General features: G+C 40.7%; 1 protein-coding gene across 2 annotated transcripts in view; it reads right to left on the reverse strand.

Annotated features, from left to right (window-relative positions):
- The window catches only part of EDIL3 (EGF like repeats and discoidin domains 3), a 409,273-nt gene extending 394,433 nt beyond the window's left edge, over positions 1-14,840 (reverse strand). For both annotated transcript variants that reach the window (XM_036309338.1, XM_036309337.1), the window contains exon 1: positions 14,244-14,840. In XM_036309338.1, coding sequence (XP_036165231.1) covers positions 14,244-14,310 — 67 coding nt within the window. In that variant the 5' untranslated portion in view covers positions 14,311-14,840. The remainder of the gene's footprint in view (positions 1-14,243) is intronic.
- Between the last annotated feature and the right edge of the window lie 3,321 nt (positions 14,841-18,161).

Raw genomic sequence — 18,161 nt, forward strand, 5'->3', positions numbered from 1 at the left:
AGGTGCACTGGGGAAATAAGCTGATCAAAGGGCTACCTGCAGGTCCCCCACCTGACAATTAAAAATACCAAGTGCTTTGAATTTGTTGCACATATTTTTCTTGTCAACACTTGATAATAAAATGACAGTTTAAAGCAGTGGTTCTCAACCTTGGCTGCACATTAGAATCACCTGGGAATCTTTTTAAAATCCTGATTTCTGGGCCTCATCCTCCGGAAATTCTGTTTCTTTGTTACTAATGTTGTGGCCCCACCCGATAACAAAGAAACAGAATTTCCGGAGGATGAGGCCCAGAAATCAGGATTTTAAAAAGATTCCCAGGTGATTCTAATGTGCAGCCAAGGTTGAGAACCACTGGTTTAAACCTTACTATCTTCTATATACAATTGCAACTATTTTGTTGAATTTGCTCATTTAAGGTACAACCTGAATCTTGCTTATAAGGTGTTTATAAATTAGACAGCTATGGAAACAGATAGGTCATTATTCAGTCAGCTCTTAGAGTTTGCCACTACTAAAGTATTTACTGCTTTCTCAAAGTGTATCGCTTATGCCATAAATCACAGGTCAGTGCATCAGTGCATCAAACAGATAAGAAGGTACTAAATAAGTTAATGGATCTATCAAAGGAACATATTTTTTAACCAGGGAAAGATTTATATACCAGCATCGTTGTTTCCATTCATGGTTTTCATTCATTGATACATGTGTAAATTCAGTCAACAAATATAATTTGAGTACCTACCCAACCCTATTCAACACCATGTTTGGAGTTGAATACATATTAAGAAACAAAATGGATGTCCGTTCTGCCCACGTGGAGTTTACAAAACATTGGAAACAGGACAGAAAATAAAGAAGCTAATACAAAAGTGTTTATATCACTATGATTTTTGAAAAAAATACTATAATTAAAAGATAAAGAGTTATAGAGAGTAAAGGGTATATGGTGTGTATATGTGTTGGAGCATTGATTACTTGGAGAAGGTGATCAGAGGTATTAGATTGTGTGGAGGTGTGTAGTTTCAACTGAGAAAGAAGCTACAGGCAGAAATTGGCAACATACAGAAGGAGATAGCTAGAAATAAATATAGAAGGAGGAAAAAATAAAAATAGAGATAGAAGATAGATTCAAGAAAATAAGTACTTAAAGACCTCAAAAGGAATAAATGTAAAACAGGGAACTAAGGGGAGGAATGAGTGCATTGAAACTGGGTGCACTGGGGAAATGAGCTGATCAAAGGGCTACCTGCAGGTCCCCCACCAACAATTAAAAATTATTATCAAGCATTTATGTACATGATACAAAAATAGCAATAAATAGCATTTATAATAATAAAAGCATAATATGCAAATTGATTGAATGGCCAAACAGCAGAACGACCATCCAAACAACCATGCTATGACACGCACTGGCGCCAGGCCAGCCAAGGCAGGTGTGATACAATTGGTCGGGGGCAGGGGGGGGGGACCCCGCCACCACCCCACAGTTGCCCTGCAGAGAGAGGCCCAGGCCACCAGCCGCAGTGCGATCAACTGGGGGGGCTTCTGTGATTGCCCCAAAGAGGGAGGCCCAGGCCTCTGGCTGGCGCTGCTGCAGCGGGTGGGCGGGGCCTCCCTCTGCTGGGCTATCGATCCCGGGGCTCCCTCCGGGACTGAGAGAGGGTGCAGACCAGGCTGAGGAAGCCCTCCCCGCAAGTGCATGAATTTTGTGCCCTGGGCCTCTAGAATTAGTATAATTGTCAGCAAATGAAGTTAAATTATTCTGAGATTCTGTGGGCAGAGCATTCACCATATAAAAGTAACAACTATTATACTAAATACAGAATCAAAAAATTAAATAAAATTCCAGTGAAAGAAATGCAAAATAAAGTCATAAAAAAGACATGGACAAGTATTATTTGGAAAAATGTGTTCTGATAGAAAGACATAATTATAGCAAAGCAACAGATTAAAAATTAAGAATATATTTGCAAAATAAAACAGACTAATGTGTGTGGCATTATTTAGGGAAACATCCCTGGAATTCTTTGTTGAGATTTTCCCAAGCCTCTTGAATAAATATGTAGGCTACTTGGACAGATTGCAAATGAAACAACTAAAATGTTGAAAGAAATGGCTTACAAGGCCAGATTAAAGGGAAAAAAATATGTATGACTTAGCATGTCAGACACCAAAGAAGAAACATCATGGTTTATAAGTATTTGAAACATGTAAATTAGAGGAAAAAGAATTCTTTGTGTAATAGGTTGCACAATTATGAGTATGTTAAAACTGAAAAAGAAATATTCCCCTAGTAATAATGTTGTTTTTCAATCAGGACCACAAGCAATTCAAACATGGGCAAGGATGAAGGCCACCAAGCAGACATTGACATTCCCAGTAACCTAAACTATGCAGACCTCAAAATACCTAGAGGCCTGTCTGAATAGGGCAAAGTAGGTCAGGGCACAACTGCAGAAATCTTCGTAGCCCAGCTGAGCTTTAGAAGGGATCCTCCCATAGCTGTGTTATAGTAAAGAGTCCTGGACTTCGGTCTGTAAGACATACACCTAGTTTTTTGTGGGTTGTGTGTGTGTGTGTGTGTGTGTGTGTGTGCGCGCGTGTGTGTGTGTTTTAGTGCAGATCACTTATTCTATTCTCTGTCTTTTTCCTTATCTGTAAAGTAGGGGGAAAATAATGACCCCTGAGTTAGTTATGAGGTTTAAAAGAGCTGTTGTATATGAAAACATATTTTATGTGCTGAAATGTGTTACTCTTAGTGGGACATATCAATTATTATAATGAGCTCAATGTGCTAAACGCTGTAGAATGAGGACCTTCAAAGAGCCTGATGCCTGGGACTGGGCTATTATATGTGTTCCTGCTCTAGAGGAATTCAGCTCTCCCTTGGGTCACTGCTTACCCTGTAGCCCTCTTAACTAAATACCAGTTTCTCTCCCATAGCTTTTAGACCTGAGATGTGGCATAGGTCCCTCTTGCTCCTCAATGAGACTTTCTGAAGGTTCTCTCACACAGTTTTAATCTCACATCATATATCTCTATTCTCCAAACCTACCATCGTATTATAGTTATCTCCTGATTTCTGTACCATATGCCCTCATTCCTTGAAGATTTCTGTTCCCAATTCACTGTCATTCTCTCCAACATTTCTCCTGGCATAATTTTTGGGAATTTCAATACCCACATAGATGATTTTTTCCAAAACCTGGCCATTTGTGTCTTGACTCTTTTCTTCCAATAATTTTCTAGTCTCCTTCAATCATAATTCCTATGATCATACTCCAAAATATACAGAACAAAATATAAAACAAAATATTCGTCCATTACTGTCCTCTTAGACCATTGGGATGCAGACACTGTGACAATTAGTAATTTTTCAATTACCTGTCTGATTCCATCATGTTTTCTTAACATGATAACTTAAAAAATGAACACCCTTTGTAATTTCTTTAGTTTTACAGGGTACACTGCTTTTTACTTATTTCCTTTACATTTAAAAACGCCCCTTAGCAATTGGAAAAGTCAAAATGTTCTTCACTAGAAGTAGTTTGGAAATTCATTTCATTTGTTTATCGCCTCCCCTTGCAAAGACTTCCAGTCACATGGACTGCATTGCAGAATTTTGCTAGGAAACTTCCAGAGACATCTTTAAAGCTCCTTTGGTCCATAGATGAGATGTTGTCACGGTGGGCTGCTTTGGTGACCTTACTTTCACACTGAGAGTCAGTACTTTATGTAATAAACTATTGTTTAGAACAATATTTGTAACTGTAACTACAGTGTAATTACTTCAATCCCCCATAATCTTACTCCTCATACCATTACTTTCTATCTTTATTGTTCGTTTCCTTTATGAGCCCAACTTAACCTTTCAGCTCCACCAGGATTTCCAATGGATCCTACTACCTTTTGACAGCACTCCACTTTTCTGGTGCCAGAAATGGGGAAGGTTCTTTGGAAACTACCTTAGTTTGGAACTTAATGAAGCAGAAATGGTTAAAGCATCACAGCTGAGAAATTCATAAATAGTTGAATATCTCTTGAAATGGATTGCCACAGAGACTAGGTTGGAAAAGAGGAGGGAAAAGGAGGACTGAGAATTAGAGCAGCGACAAGATGGGTTCAATAGAAATGAAGGTAAGAAGAGGTAGAAAGAAGATTCTGTTAAGAGATGGAAAGCCTGAGGAATTTAAAGTACTGGTACCTGCACAACTCCCATGATATGAAAATCTAAGAAATAGCATTGCCAGTAAGTACCTAAAAATGAAGATGGGGATCATTAGTGTTGGGAACTTCCATGAAGTTTAACACCAGGATTTTATAAGGGTCACAAGTTTATGTGTTAAAAATTTTAAGGGAACAAATATTAGAGAAGAAACAAAGTTTTGAAGTCACTGAGGAAGTTCAAGATATCATGATGGTTACTTGGGCTCCCAAGAGGAAGGGAAGTGGTATAAGCTGATGGCAAAAAAAAGTGCTAATGTTGGGCTGAGGAGCAGTTTGAAATATTTTTCTAAAAGGCAAATAGCAGTACACCAATTCCTCCTTCTCGTTTTATGAGTCCAAGAACTGAGAAAAAAACACACAACTATAATTCACACAAGCAAAGTGGTATAACAGAAAAGAGTAAAAAATAAATTGGAATGGGAACATGTAGAGTCAAGTTCAAATTGTCATTGGTTGCTTGAATTACAGGTCATGCTGAATTATAGGTCATGTGACTTTTTGAAGGTCAGTCTCCTTGTTAGTTAAATGAGATTAAGAATGCCTTCTCTGGACCTGGCCAGTGAGGCTCAGTTGGCTGGAGTGACCTCCTCTGCACCAAGAGGTCACGGGTTTAATTCCCACTCAGGGCATACACCTAGTTTGTAGGTTTAATCCCTGGTAGACGCAGGCAGGGGGCATGTACAGGAGGCAACACAACGATGTTTTTATCTCTCTCTTCCCCTTTCTCTAAAAGTCAATGAACATGTCTTCAGGTGAGGATTTAAAAAAGAAAAAAGACAAAGAAAAAGAATGCCTTCTAGAATGTTTTCTAGAATAACAATATGAAATGCTTAAGAAATGTTAACTATTGTATTATTATTATTATTATTATTATTATTATTATTACTACTACTACTACTATTGGGAAATAAATATAACAAAACATTGGAAGTCCATTTCAACTATTAAATATTGTACCAACTATACAAAAGATATTAATAAGGTGATCTATTATTAGATGATATAATTTTCATTATTTTATAAAATGTTCCAAGTTAATCCAATTCTAGTTTTTAAAAAATAAACCATATTTTGGATAAGTAATTATGAAAATAAACTAGAAAATGTAATTTTCTAGCTGATGTGGTTTGAGACTCTTTGGTGCTTTTGTTTGGCTAAAACTTCTTAATAAATTATATAGAAATCAAATTAAATGAGGACGGGATGTGAGGCAAATTAAAAGCCTTCATTAAATCAGCAGAAATAAAAACCTTGTTAACCTTTAAGATCACTTCAATAAATACTATCCTTATTCACTGTACTTATAAATATATCAGAATGGATGCCCCTTGTTAACTTGTCTAGCAAGATATTTAACCTGATACAGTGGGAGTCCCCAAGTAAAGAGAAGAAAGGAAAAGGGAAAATGATACCAGAAAAATTTCTAATTCAAAATTAAAGTTAGCTGAAATGTCAGAACTTTGTATCTAACAAAGTAATCTATCACTTAGCGGTAGCTTTTCTTTAATTGATGATGCATCAGGAACATAAAAAGCACTCCGTATCATGCCTGTATGTTAACACTGTATCTTAAACAACAAGCTGTCTCAGGAGCACTGAGCAGCATTTTCAAAGTAGGTTCATCTACAACACAGGTTGTAAAAACTGAAAAACAAAGTTCTTGAAACTACTTTTGGCTTTTTTTTATATAAAAAATATACTTCTGTTTAAAATGTATGTATATTTACGGAACACTGATTTGGGGGAGAGAGGGTAGCTCCATTCATTTCAATATATAGACTGTATCTTTTGGGTTTTGTTGTCATTGTTTAGTTGTGTTGTTTGTCTTGTCTGATACTGTTCTAAGCCCTGGCTCTGTAGGAAGCACAAAATATAAAATAAGAACTTGGCATATAAATATTAAAGCATTTTTGAATGGTAATTTGCTTTTTGTTTGTCTGTAGACAACATTTCAAAAAAGCTTGTGTCTACAATACAAAAGTTAAACTATGGAAAGGAAAAAGGTGGCTAAACAAACAAGAAAAGAGTGTGGATAAAATCTGAGTTCAATGCACATTTGGATAGAAAAATGTGAGGACAGAACGGCATCAAAGGTGTGAGAGCACAGATGGAAGACACAGAGGTGGGAGACTGCTTGCCATTACCAAGAGAGATTTGTCAACTTGTTTCAAATACAAACATCCTCTAATGTTCATTTGACTATTCTAGTCTTCTCTGCTTGAGTCATGAGCCCCTTTTACCCTGGTTGTCTTCATATAATCTCCAGCATCAGTAGAATGTAAATGTTCATCCTGACCTCAGTACAAGAAGAGATTTAAGAGGATTATTTTGCATTCCCAAATAAATGACTTTATCAAATACCAAGTATAAACCTTAAAGAGATTACCTTCAAATTAAGCACAATATCATCTAACAAGAGATTAAAACCTTGGCCTTCCAATCTATTCACTGTTATACTGTATTAAATTATTTTTAAAGAAACCAATCAGTTTGATACAAGCTTGTTTTAAAAAAATTGAAAAAGTAAAGCTAAGATATAGAGTCAATCTTTCTCCATATTAATAATCACATTCAAAAGTGCTTTAGTACTTTAAAAAACCCTTACTTAAATTCTTGTACACAAAATCTCCCATTCCTCTTCATGCAATGTTAAATATTCCGTTGAACAAATCCTATGCAGTTATTATCAATATAATAATGCATATCTCACAACAAAATAACAGTACATTTACTTCTAAAATATCACAAAATAAGTGTGGGACATTTTATCTGCATTCTGAGGTCCACTTCTTCTCTACAAAATTGAGTAATATGTTTTGTGATACCTTCATTCATTACTGTAGGGGGGAAATCAATACAAAATATATAATAACATTTTCTCTGGCATGATAGTAAAACAAAGTTTTCAAACATCCAAATTCTTCAGAGTTCTGTCTCTTTCACCATTAGGCAGGTTTTCAAGCTTAAATACTTTTTACAAAATCTCTTCAATGATGCATACATTTTACTGCCTTTGTACTGCAAAATATTAAACACATTGCAGTGAGTCTGTGTCTAGAATGCAAGACCAATACCGGCCCCAAATGCTATGATATTCTTACACAGTAATGCCTTTCGACCTTTAAATTTAGCCAAACCCACTCCCCAACAAATGTCCCCAGTTTTTTACCCTGCAAGCTATCACTGCTTTTGCATATACTTTGTTAGTCTCCTGTATCAGCTGCCACCTTTTATTGCTCTGATTAAGTCTGACCTGTGACTTCATATGCCCTTCATTCTTTGGATCTGGTTGAAAGAGAGCCCAGGAACTTAAAAACCAAGAGCTACAGTCTTTTCTATATGATCTAAGGCCTAAACATTGTAACTATTTGAGGTGATCAGAACTTTTTTATATTTTCTTCTAGGTTCTTAGCTATGTGCTAAGCATCAAAGCTACAGGCAAAGCAGGAAAACTTCACTACAAGTACAGTCAATATAAGTATTTGCCCAGCTGATATATGTAGGCAGGTCACTGTGATCAAACTGAAACAGGAATTTTTAGGGGTGAAAAGGACAGATTTAGAAATTTTAGAAATTAAGAGGACCAATGGAAGAAGCACAGGGCTGCAGAGCAGCAGGAGGTATATTTCCATAGAACAGGGCAGCGGTTGCCAATCTGTGGTCCAGAGACCACTGGTGGACCCCGAGGTCCGAAAGGTTGGCTTGGCGGAAGCTGGAATAGGGAAGCTGAAAAGCCGAAACGGGTACATTTCCATTGAATGAGGGAGCTGGAAACAGCAAAAGGTCTATATTTACAAAATAAAGGGAAGGAAGCCCTTCATCCAAAAGGAGTAGAAACCCCAAAGGGAATAGGAAAACAATAAGGAAAGGGGGGGGGAACCTCACATGTCCCATGTGAGGTTCAACCTTTGAGCTCACAAGTTACTAGAGCAGTGGTTCTCAACCTTCCTAGTGCCGTGACCCTTTAATACAGTTCCTCATGTTGTGATGACCCCCAATTTCATTGTTACAAAGTGAACATAATTAAAGCATAGTGATTAATCACACAAAAATATGTAATTATATATGTGTTTTCCGATGGTCTTAGGCAACCCCTGTGAAAGGACTGTTCGACCCCCAAAGGGTCACGACCCACTGGTTGAGAACCGTTGTACTATAGTAACCAGTCCAAGGAAATAGTGACCAATCAGAGGGAATATCAAGGCACCAAGATCTACAGCCTTTATAAACCATAGAAACAGGGACTCAGTGGGACTCTTCCCCCTCCCCATGTGGGAATCTGTACTTGTTCTTTCATAAATATCCACCTTTGCTATACCACCTTCTGTCCGTGGATTCATTCTTCGATTCCCATGGAGAAAGAACCCAGGAACCAGTCTGCCCAGGGGGACACCGCATGTTCCAGTCCAAAAATTGCGTTTCAAAATCAAGTTGTGAAATCCTAAGTTGCTCTGTAATTCAGATCCTAATTTATTTCCATTTATGTTTTAAACCTCAGGATTTAGTAGTAGAGGCTTCATCTTGCATCTTTTTTTCCCCCTCACAAGAGAATAAATTTCAAGTTCTAGTCTGGGAGATTTGCGACCTTTTAAGAATGATGACAGAATTTTATAGTGAATACTATGCCCTAGAGATGCTATCGAGCAAGGAAATATTGGGGGTGTGACGGGGGAGGAGGGGAAAAGATGGAGAGGGAGAGAAAGAATTTTTATTTTAGGAGGACTCTGACAGAAAAGATGCCACTGGAGACAGACTGTTTGCATGGTGTCAGCGACTGTATAAAACCTGAGAGAACTTGTAGAAATGGTGTTCTGGTGAATCTGTAACCTGGTTTTAAGGGCTGTATCAGCAGATGCCAGAAGAAAAGGTTATCAGGCAAGGATCCATTAAAAACAAATAAATGATGTCAACTGACTGACAACTTGATACACAGTAGGCACATCTGTAAGGTTTCATATGGGCCAAAATGGGTAATAAAACTTTTTCATGCCGGAACCGGTTTGGCTCAGTGGATAGAGCGTCGGCCTGTGGACTGAAAGGTCCCAGGTTCGATTCCGGTCAAGGGCATGTACCTGGGTTGCGGGCACATCCCCAGTGGGAGATGTGCAGGAGGCAGCTGATCGATGTTTCTCTCTCATTGATGTTTCTAACTCTCTATCTCTCTCCCTTCCTCTCTGTAAAAAATCAATAAAATATATTTTAAAAAAAACCAAAAAACTTTTTCATGTCCTTTAGTCTCCTTTGGGCACATGACTTACGTTATTTAGAAACTTACAAACTCTAAGAAAACATATACTTCATCATTGTTATAGAAAAGGATATGCAGGTATCTCTTGCCAGGACTATAGATATGTATAATATGTAGCTAGAAGTCATTATAGCAGAACTTTTATTTATAATACATTCAGTTGGTATGAAGAACAAGCTTAAAAGCATGCCAAACATTTCAATAATAGTTGTTTTGCTGTAAGCACCTCATAAAATCTCTGAGCATTTCCTCTGAATGTACTCAGGAGACCCCTGAGATACAGCAGTTTAACCTAGACATGGACTTGTTTGTGGCACTAACAGCAACCCTGTTTCCAAGTTAAAGTCCCGTGGTACAAGCAGTGGGTCCTCTTTTTCAGGGGAGCACGAATAACATAAGTTTCATACAATTAAGTTTGACCTATTACTTCATATGCCCTTTATATAACAAAATAAGTGTGGGACATTTTATCTTTATGTGGATTTGCAGATTAGCATTTACTAGTTTACCTCTTTTATTTTCTCCAGCTTTGCTTTAAAAGATCTTCACTGATTATTCTGACACCTGCTGGCAAGGGCAGACTTTATCCCAATCTACTTTTCTTTCGACAACTCTCCCAAATCAGACTTCTTGGAGGTATTTTAATTGACAATTAAGTGGTGATTCATTCAGTTTAAGTATTTACTTAATTTCTAGCATTATCCCATAACTATGAGAAAATACTCAACATGGGTAACCATTTGATTTTTTGTAGATAAATACTTGTTTGCTTTGATTAACCAACAGATATTAAAGTCATTACATGGGCAATGATTTAAAAAAAAGGAAAACATACTAGGCATCTTCATTAAAAATGCAGGTGAGAACTGAATAGTAGGAATGGTTTGGCTTTGATTTTCTACTCTTTCCCCTGCCACAAACATAAATGCCAGTTTGCAAACTACTTAGGAAATAAACTCAACTATATAAAGAGTAAATTTATTAGCTGTGATGGAAGCCATACCATTGATTACATATTTGCAAAATTTATTTGTTACTCACTACCTATTCATTCTGATTTACTCTGGTTTGAACTGTGCTCTGAATCCTGCATTTTTGTTGTTGGTTTGTTTTGTTTTGGCCAGAATACAGTATAATGAACCTACTACATCATAAATCATACTCAATTCTATTGCACCTGCAAGTGTGTTCAGTGAAGACCAAATATTAGAATTAGTTTCTTGGGCTTTAGAAACTTGAATTTAGCACGTTTTTAAAACAGTACACAAATGATAACATATACAGTCCATCCCATTCAAAACCCTGTAAAAGATAAAAACTTTAAAAATAAATTACCTAATTAACATTTTTATCTCAATATCAGTGAAATTAGGAGTATGGGCTACAAATGTAGGCTGTCAAAACTATTAACTTATATTTTGTAATAGTTGTGAGTAACCAAGCCATTTCAGTCATGTATACTTTATCCCTTTATGCTGCTATAATTTTGTGAGAAATCATATGTATCCAGCAATGAAAGCAAATGTTATTAGTAACATTAAAAATATCCTAAATCCTGAATACATGTTTTATATCAATAATGATCTTAAAAATACAACAGAGTTTTAATTTAGAGAAGTGCTATAAATTTGCCTGGTTTTGAAGATCTTTGTTACTTCAAGACCCTAGAGAGAATAGGCTATTTTAATTTTTAACCATTAGTTTGTTTTATTATAAATGTTGTCCCAAAATCATATAAATTTAAAACAAAATGCATTTCAATTCTAAGGAAATATTTCAACAATAATGTTCAGGAAAAAAATGTTCATGCGCAGAAGGGGGGAAAAATGTACGTTGCACCATGAGAGTGGATGCCATGGCCAAGATTTTGCATTAGTTTGAAATAGTCACAGCAGGATACTTAATATTTCCTTAATTATGACTTCAACATCTCAAAATTATTTTTAAAGGTTTCAACAGGAATCTAAAGTTAGCATTTATCTTTAAAGTATAAAATTAATGGTCATGTAAATTAGGTAATGAAGACACTAATATGTAATAATTTTAAACACATAAAAAACTGTTATTTCAGCATAAATATTACTATACTAGTATAATCATAGAAGCATAGTGTTGTTATCCAGTGAGATTGCTCAGCTACTAAGCATAGTGTTCTTATCTCCAGTGAGATTGCTCAGCTACTAATTTATTTTCACGTAGAATTAACTAAAAATCACCATTTATTTAAAAAGGAAATGTAAATACCGATGGTTCAGAGTATTTGGGAAGTGTCTAGACATCTTTAGACAGTGCCATTTGCTAAAGACTTCAAGCACAAACTGCAGGCAAAGGGACAGATTGCATAAGATGTCACGTGCTTGCTGCAACTGTATGCATGTTATTGGATTTTTTAGAGCAACCCATAATGATGAATAATTTAAGAGTTAATAAAATATTCAATCTGATCCATTGGCTTAATTTTAAAATAAAAATAACTAATAAAAGGAATTACACATCCTTATCAAATCCCAGGCATTAATGCAGGGAAATTGCAACCCACGCAGGGAAACTCCAATTTCTAAAAGGCATACACTGGATAAATGATATGTGTGCAGGGGGGGTGGGCGGGGGGGCAGGGAAGGTGCAGGGAAATTCTAAGTGTTAGCACCAGCTTTAATAACTTTGTTCAAAGTTTAATCGTTTGGAGCTGTCATGCAAGCTGCACTCTGCCTTCTGCAGGGCTGAAGGAGAATAAAGTGGAAATGTGCAAGTTTAACATAAATTGCTCATGGAAAATGGTGTTTTTTCCTAAATCCCTCTCCCTACAGGCTGGCTGACAAAAGAGAACCCTACTGAAGATTCTGGAGTGCACAGCTGTTGGCATTGTCTAGGAGCCTGATGGGAGGCCAGGCAACCTCACCAAGGTGTGTTGTCTGGCAGGGTAAACTGTGCCCTAACCCTGGTACCTAGGAGGCAGCGCTCTGGGCTGCAGCGAGCTGAGACTCATCCTGCCAAGGGCTCCTCACCCCGACCAAACAAGGCGACAGGGACCCAGTGGCCACACACGCTAAAGGCGCCGTCGCCTCCACCTCGGAGCTGGGACAGAGCGTGGCACCTTGTAGGTGCGTGTGAGTGGGTGAATGTGTGTGTTTTCGTGTTTGGAGCAGGAACGGAGGTGGGGAAGGGAGGAGGAAAGACGGAGTGCCTGCAGCTCCCCCTTTCTCCCTCCAGCTAAAGGATCAAAGTACAAAAGCAATTCAGACGGGAAATAAGAGAAAGGGAAAATATTGGTGGTGGGAACACAATGTTTTTCGTATCGCTGGGGACTCCACCGAGCAACTATGGAGCCATTACCATTCCGCAACCTTCAGCGGGGTGGCTGCCTCTGCCTGATCCCTGGAAGGGCACTTGGTAAATGCAGGCGAGGTTCATACCTACACACACGCCTACTCGCGGGGGAAAGAGCCTCATCCCGGGAGAGGGAGGGAGGAGGCCGAGGAAGGAGAGGCAGCAGACAGCTACTGGCGGGGCGGGGAGGGCATGTGGCCAGGAACGCGGGCGAACAGTAGCCTCAGAGCACACAATTGTCCTGCGAAACAAATGGAAGGACGGGTGCGTGGACGGATGGTGCAGAATATTCATTCAGTATGCAACCTCACATGAATTCTAGTCAACACATTTTCCATCCAACTCTCCCTTCTTAGAGGCAGAGTATTTTAAACCAGGCAGTGCACTCAGCTCTCCGCGAAGCAGCCTGCGGGCTCTTCAGAAGGGGCTGCCGGCACCCGGGAGTGCAGAGGGGGCAACCCCTCCCCCGGCCTCCCCGGAGCCCCACGGCTCCCTCTGCCCTTTTCCCACGCCCCCGTCAGCCCCCACCGCTGCAGAGATGGGGGCCCGCCCAGGGCTTGTGTTGATAAGCGACCCCTCGCAAGGGACCTGGAAGTCACAACCCAGCAGGAGACTCGTCCTGGCCCTCTTTTTTTTCTCCCCAACAGGCTGGTTTATTTCACACAAATCATGGAAAGCACCGGCAGGCCAGCTCTTACAACTTTTCCGCTCTTGGGCGGAACACGAGGGTCATCTCGCACCGCATGATTTTCCATTTCCAAGAGTGAAGCTTGCACAGAAGGGAGGGCTGAGCAAAGCCTGAGCCCCTAGGATTAGAGCAGAGGTGGCTTCCCCGGGGTTTTCTGAAGCCGAGGCTGCCTCCGAGGATGGAGAGGACGAAGAAAGCAGAACTGACTTGTCTGTCGGACAGTTCTCCATCTCACCCTCAGCCCAAACTCCCGGAGTGAGGTTTGGGTTGCAAAAGGCTCAGCCCAGCCTCGTGCCAAAGCTCTGCACCCCGGGGGCAGGCAGTCCCGCGCCTCTCCAGCCACTTCCCTTTTCAACTAGATGAGCTGAGCCCAGCCCCACCCCAGGAATGCCCACCCGGGGTGCCTAGCAGGCTCAGGACAGCACCGTCCTTGGCCGGCACTGCTCAGGGAGGGCTCCAGCGGGCCGAGTGAGAATCTGTGGTGCCCAAGAGCGCCGTTCGTTCCCTCCTGCCTCCCTTCCTCCCTCAATCTCACCTCCTTACCGCACCCTCTTTCCTGCTCAACCCCACGCACTTGCTCTGACTTTAAGGGCACTTTTCCGGAGAACCCAGGGCGTGCTGCCTCCTCCGCGCAGCCCGCCACCCCTGGCAAGTCCAGGGGAGCACCTCCAGCGCCAGGCATGGCATTCCCCTGTGTCCTGCACCCAGTGGTGGCGGCGCGGGTGGGTGGGGTGGGGGGAGACTCCTCACCTTTGCAGAACTGGGGGACACAGAAGCTGAGCCCGACCAAGAGCCAAGCGGCCACCGAGTGCTTCATGATCCCTTCTCCGGGACTTGACCCCGGCTGGGCAGGCGATGGAGCAGGGGGGGCACGTGCCCGAGGTAGCACCGCAGGGCAGCAGCAACCCCGCCCCTGGCCGTGAATTCAGGCAGATGTCTTCTTCCTGCAGCGCTTCCTCAAACAAATTCTTGGAGAGGGCGAGGAAGAGTGGGTGCCCGAAGGGAGGGCTGTCTCTCCTGCTCTCGCCTGCGCTCTGGCGCAGAGGTGGGCGAGCTTTGGCAGCGGCGGGTCTCAGCCTCCGCTGCGGGTGGGTCCCGGCTGGGGCTGGGGCTGGGGCTGGGCGGCCGGGGTGGGGCGCGGGAGCCCGGGGCTCCAGGTCACCCGCTCGGCGATCGCAGGCTGGCCGCTCCGCCGGCGCAGCTGGGGCCGCTCTCCGGGTCTGGGCTGCGGGGCTGGCCACTTGGAGAACAATGAAGCGTGAGGGCGGGGAGCCAGCCAGCCGCCCCGAGCGCACTGTGTACAAACAGAGGCGGCGTGCGTGCGAGCCGAGCCTCCCCGGCTTCCCCAGGCCCCCGCCCCCGGCCGCCCTCTTATCCCTCCCTCCCTCCCTCCGCCTCCCGCCCCCACCCCGGCCCGTCCCCCCTCCCTCTCTGACTCTGTGGGTCTGTCTCTCTCACTCGGAGGTGGCTCCTTCTGCTGGAAAAGGGAGACAACCGCAGCCACACCCTGGCACCTGCCGCCGCCTCTGAAGTTCCTACCTTCCTGGGCGGCTGGTACCGTGTCCACACGCCCCAGAGGCGCGGGGTTAAGGGAGACACCTTTGGTGTCGGAGATTCTCCTGGTTTCCAGCACCGACTTTATCATGAACCACGTTAAGGATCCCCCCGAAGCCCTTTTCTCAGTACAGCCAGGAGAAGAAGTTAAGAGGTTCTGAAAAGTAGCTCTTGGGGCACAAAGCTGCTGGCGAGACAGAGCCCTGCAAAGTCACTTGTCCTGGATTCTCAGGAAATGCGACCGATTGAGCAGCGAGACTCCATCCAGCTAAGACGGGGCTGCTTCACTGTCTGTCTGCACTTCTGTTAGCTCTGGGGCTGGGGCAGAGGGTTGCGGGCTCATCTCTTCAAGGGGACCGAATGGTGAAGGCTGGGGCTAGGGAATGGGAGACCTGCATCTGTTTCAAGATGAGAAACATTGGGGTGAATTGGGGGCCGGGCAATGACAGGTTCTTGAAGCTTCACTAAAGTGGATCAAATCACCCTATTACCCACAAAAACAGTATAAATGGACTGGTTTGGGCAGTGGAAATAGCTGGACCAAAATATAGCCCTTGGCTTACAATAGTGTTCTCTATTTTTCTGATTAGAATGACCGCTTAGTGTACATGGATTCCGTTTCGGCAGTTGCAGGCACCAAAATGAAACACTTGCTTTGTTTTCTTCTTTCCTTCCAGAGAGGGTGGTAGGAAGAGAGAGAGAAACACAGACACAGCAAAATTGAAGGGAACATTCTTGAAGGCAAGGATGTGAAAGGAGACTGTATGTACTAAGAAAAGGATAACAGGATCTTTGGCCATGCAAACTCCATCTCCTTTTGCCTGCTTGGGTTCCTTAAACTTGAATTTCTACCTTCCTTTTGGAATTTGAAGTGAGATCAAGGATAAAAGACTGGTGGAAAAGTATTATTATATATTGCTATGGAGGAGTTAAGGTCTTGTACCGCTGGCAAATAAAACACAATGGCATTTCAAAATTATTTCAAACCAAGGTTTGTTCAGATCATATGTTTGGGGAGAGGGTAAAAGAATAGGGTTTACAGTTTATATTCAATATTATTCTGTATTAATTTCAGGTGTACAGCATATTGATTAGACAATCATAAATACTTTACAAAGTGTTCTCTCTGATATTTCCAATACTCAACTGGAACCATACATAATTACAGTGTTATTGACTATATTTCATATGCTGTACTTTACATCCCATGACTATTTTGTAATTATCAATCTGTGCATCTCAATGCCTGCTCCTTTTTCACTCAGTTGGTGAAAGGAATCGTTTTTTAAAATGACTTTGCTAAGGGAAAGTGGGAGAATCATTTATTCACTATTTTCATGCTTCAAGCCATTGATGTTAGAATAAGACATCATTGTCCAGAGTTGCAGCAAAGAAGTTTTAAACAGTGATATTCCAACCTTCTAGCACATCATTATTACTGAATTTTGAAAGTGGGCTTTCAGTCATGCTATGGCATGTCTACCATAGGGACCTTTTTATTCTTTTGAAATGAGATGTTTAGTATTAGTGTGAAGGTATTATTTCAAAGGTTAGTGCTAAATCTCAAAAATATAAAATGAAAAACAGTGTCTCTGTGATGAGGTATTATTTTCCTATTTAATTTCCATTTATTTCAACTTTTTTGATAATATATGACCTTAATAAGCATGTTAGGAAGTTAATTATTTTTTTGCTACAGTGTATGTTACTAAAAGTTTTTCTTGTTTTATGTTTTAAATATATTTTTTATTGATTTCAAAGAGGAAGGGAGAGGGAGAGATAGAAACATCAATGATGGGAGAGAATCATTGCTCAGGTACCTCTTCCATGCCCCCTACTGGTGATCGGGTGTACAACCTGAGCATGAGCCCTGACCAAAATCGAACTGTGACCTCCTGGTTCACAGGTCTACACTCAACCACTGAACCACACCAGCTGGGCACGTTTTCTCATTCTAATTTAAATTCTTAAAAAAAAAAAAACAACTCCAAGAGAGCATAAAACTACATTAAATGCATATTCTGTGACCAAATACCTGGAATTGTGACTATAAATGCCATTCTGTTTAACCTGGTAGACAACTTGTAATATATGTTGCCAGTTTAATACCTCTACTTCCACAAGTCCCACTTCCAATCTCATTCTGATACATAGCCTTAGATCCATAGCTTCCTGTGCTTAGCTACCCCCCTTTTTCTCACTTGTTGATAATGATCATGTACCAATCAGCTTTTCATTTTGAAGGTTCCAGGCACTTTATCTAATTTACATTGATAGCACTCATTTCACTCTTAATAAATTCATATCTAGCCTCTTCAGAAGTGGAATAGAAGAAATGTTAGAAGACCAAAAGATATAGATTTTAAAAAGAAGAAAAAATAAAAGGATAAAATTCTGTTATGAATCTTTTAGCTCACATAAAATGCTAAGGGTCCTTTACTAAGCATATATGATCCAGGCTACATTTTATAGCTTCTGCAAATATGTGCCCAAAATACCAAAAATGAATCTATACATCATTTGAAAACAGCACTTCCCAAATATTTTCTGCAAGCTTACTTCCCCCAAGATATTAATAGGTTTCTGAGGGAAAAAACAAATTTTGCCATGGTCCAATAATTTGGGTAACATTGCATATCAAAGCAGCATCTTGAGGATTCATGGTGAACACTAGCATATGAAACTCTGAAAGGTCCTGTGGTTATGAAACTTTTCCAGACATGTGTAATTCAGAATTTTGTAAACTTCTTTTTTCACTAGGACAAGTTTTTTCTCAGAACACCTGTTAACATATTGTACACTTAGTGCTACAAGGAAAAGAACTTGGAAAACATTGCCAGAAAATAAAGCAGAATACTAGTAAAGTATCAGCAAAACTAACAAAAATGGAAGTGTGTAAAGTTTACTGATTTTCAAGAATTGTTCTTATTTGCTTATAGTTTGGATTCTGGAACAGAACATATATGAATTGAAATACTGTCTCTACCACTATAACTTTTAACGTAGGCAAGTCCATTAATTGCCAAGCCTTACTATTCTCATCTGTAAAATGGAGTTAATAAAAGTACTAAACACATACTAGCAGTGATAGGTTATTGTCCCAAAAGGGCCTAG

Source organism: Myotis myotis, unplaced genomic scaffold, assembly GCF_014108235.1.
Source record: "Myotis myotis isolate mMyoMyo1 unplaced genomic scaffold, mMyoMyo1.p scaffold_m19_p_5, whole genome shotgun sequence".
In the NCBI taxonomy this organism is placed as follows: Eukaryota; Metazoa; Chordata; class Mammalia; order Chiroptera; family Vespertilionidae; genus Myotis; species Myotis myotis.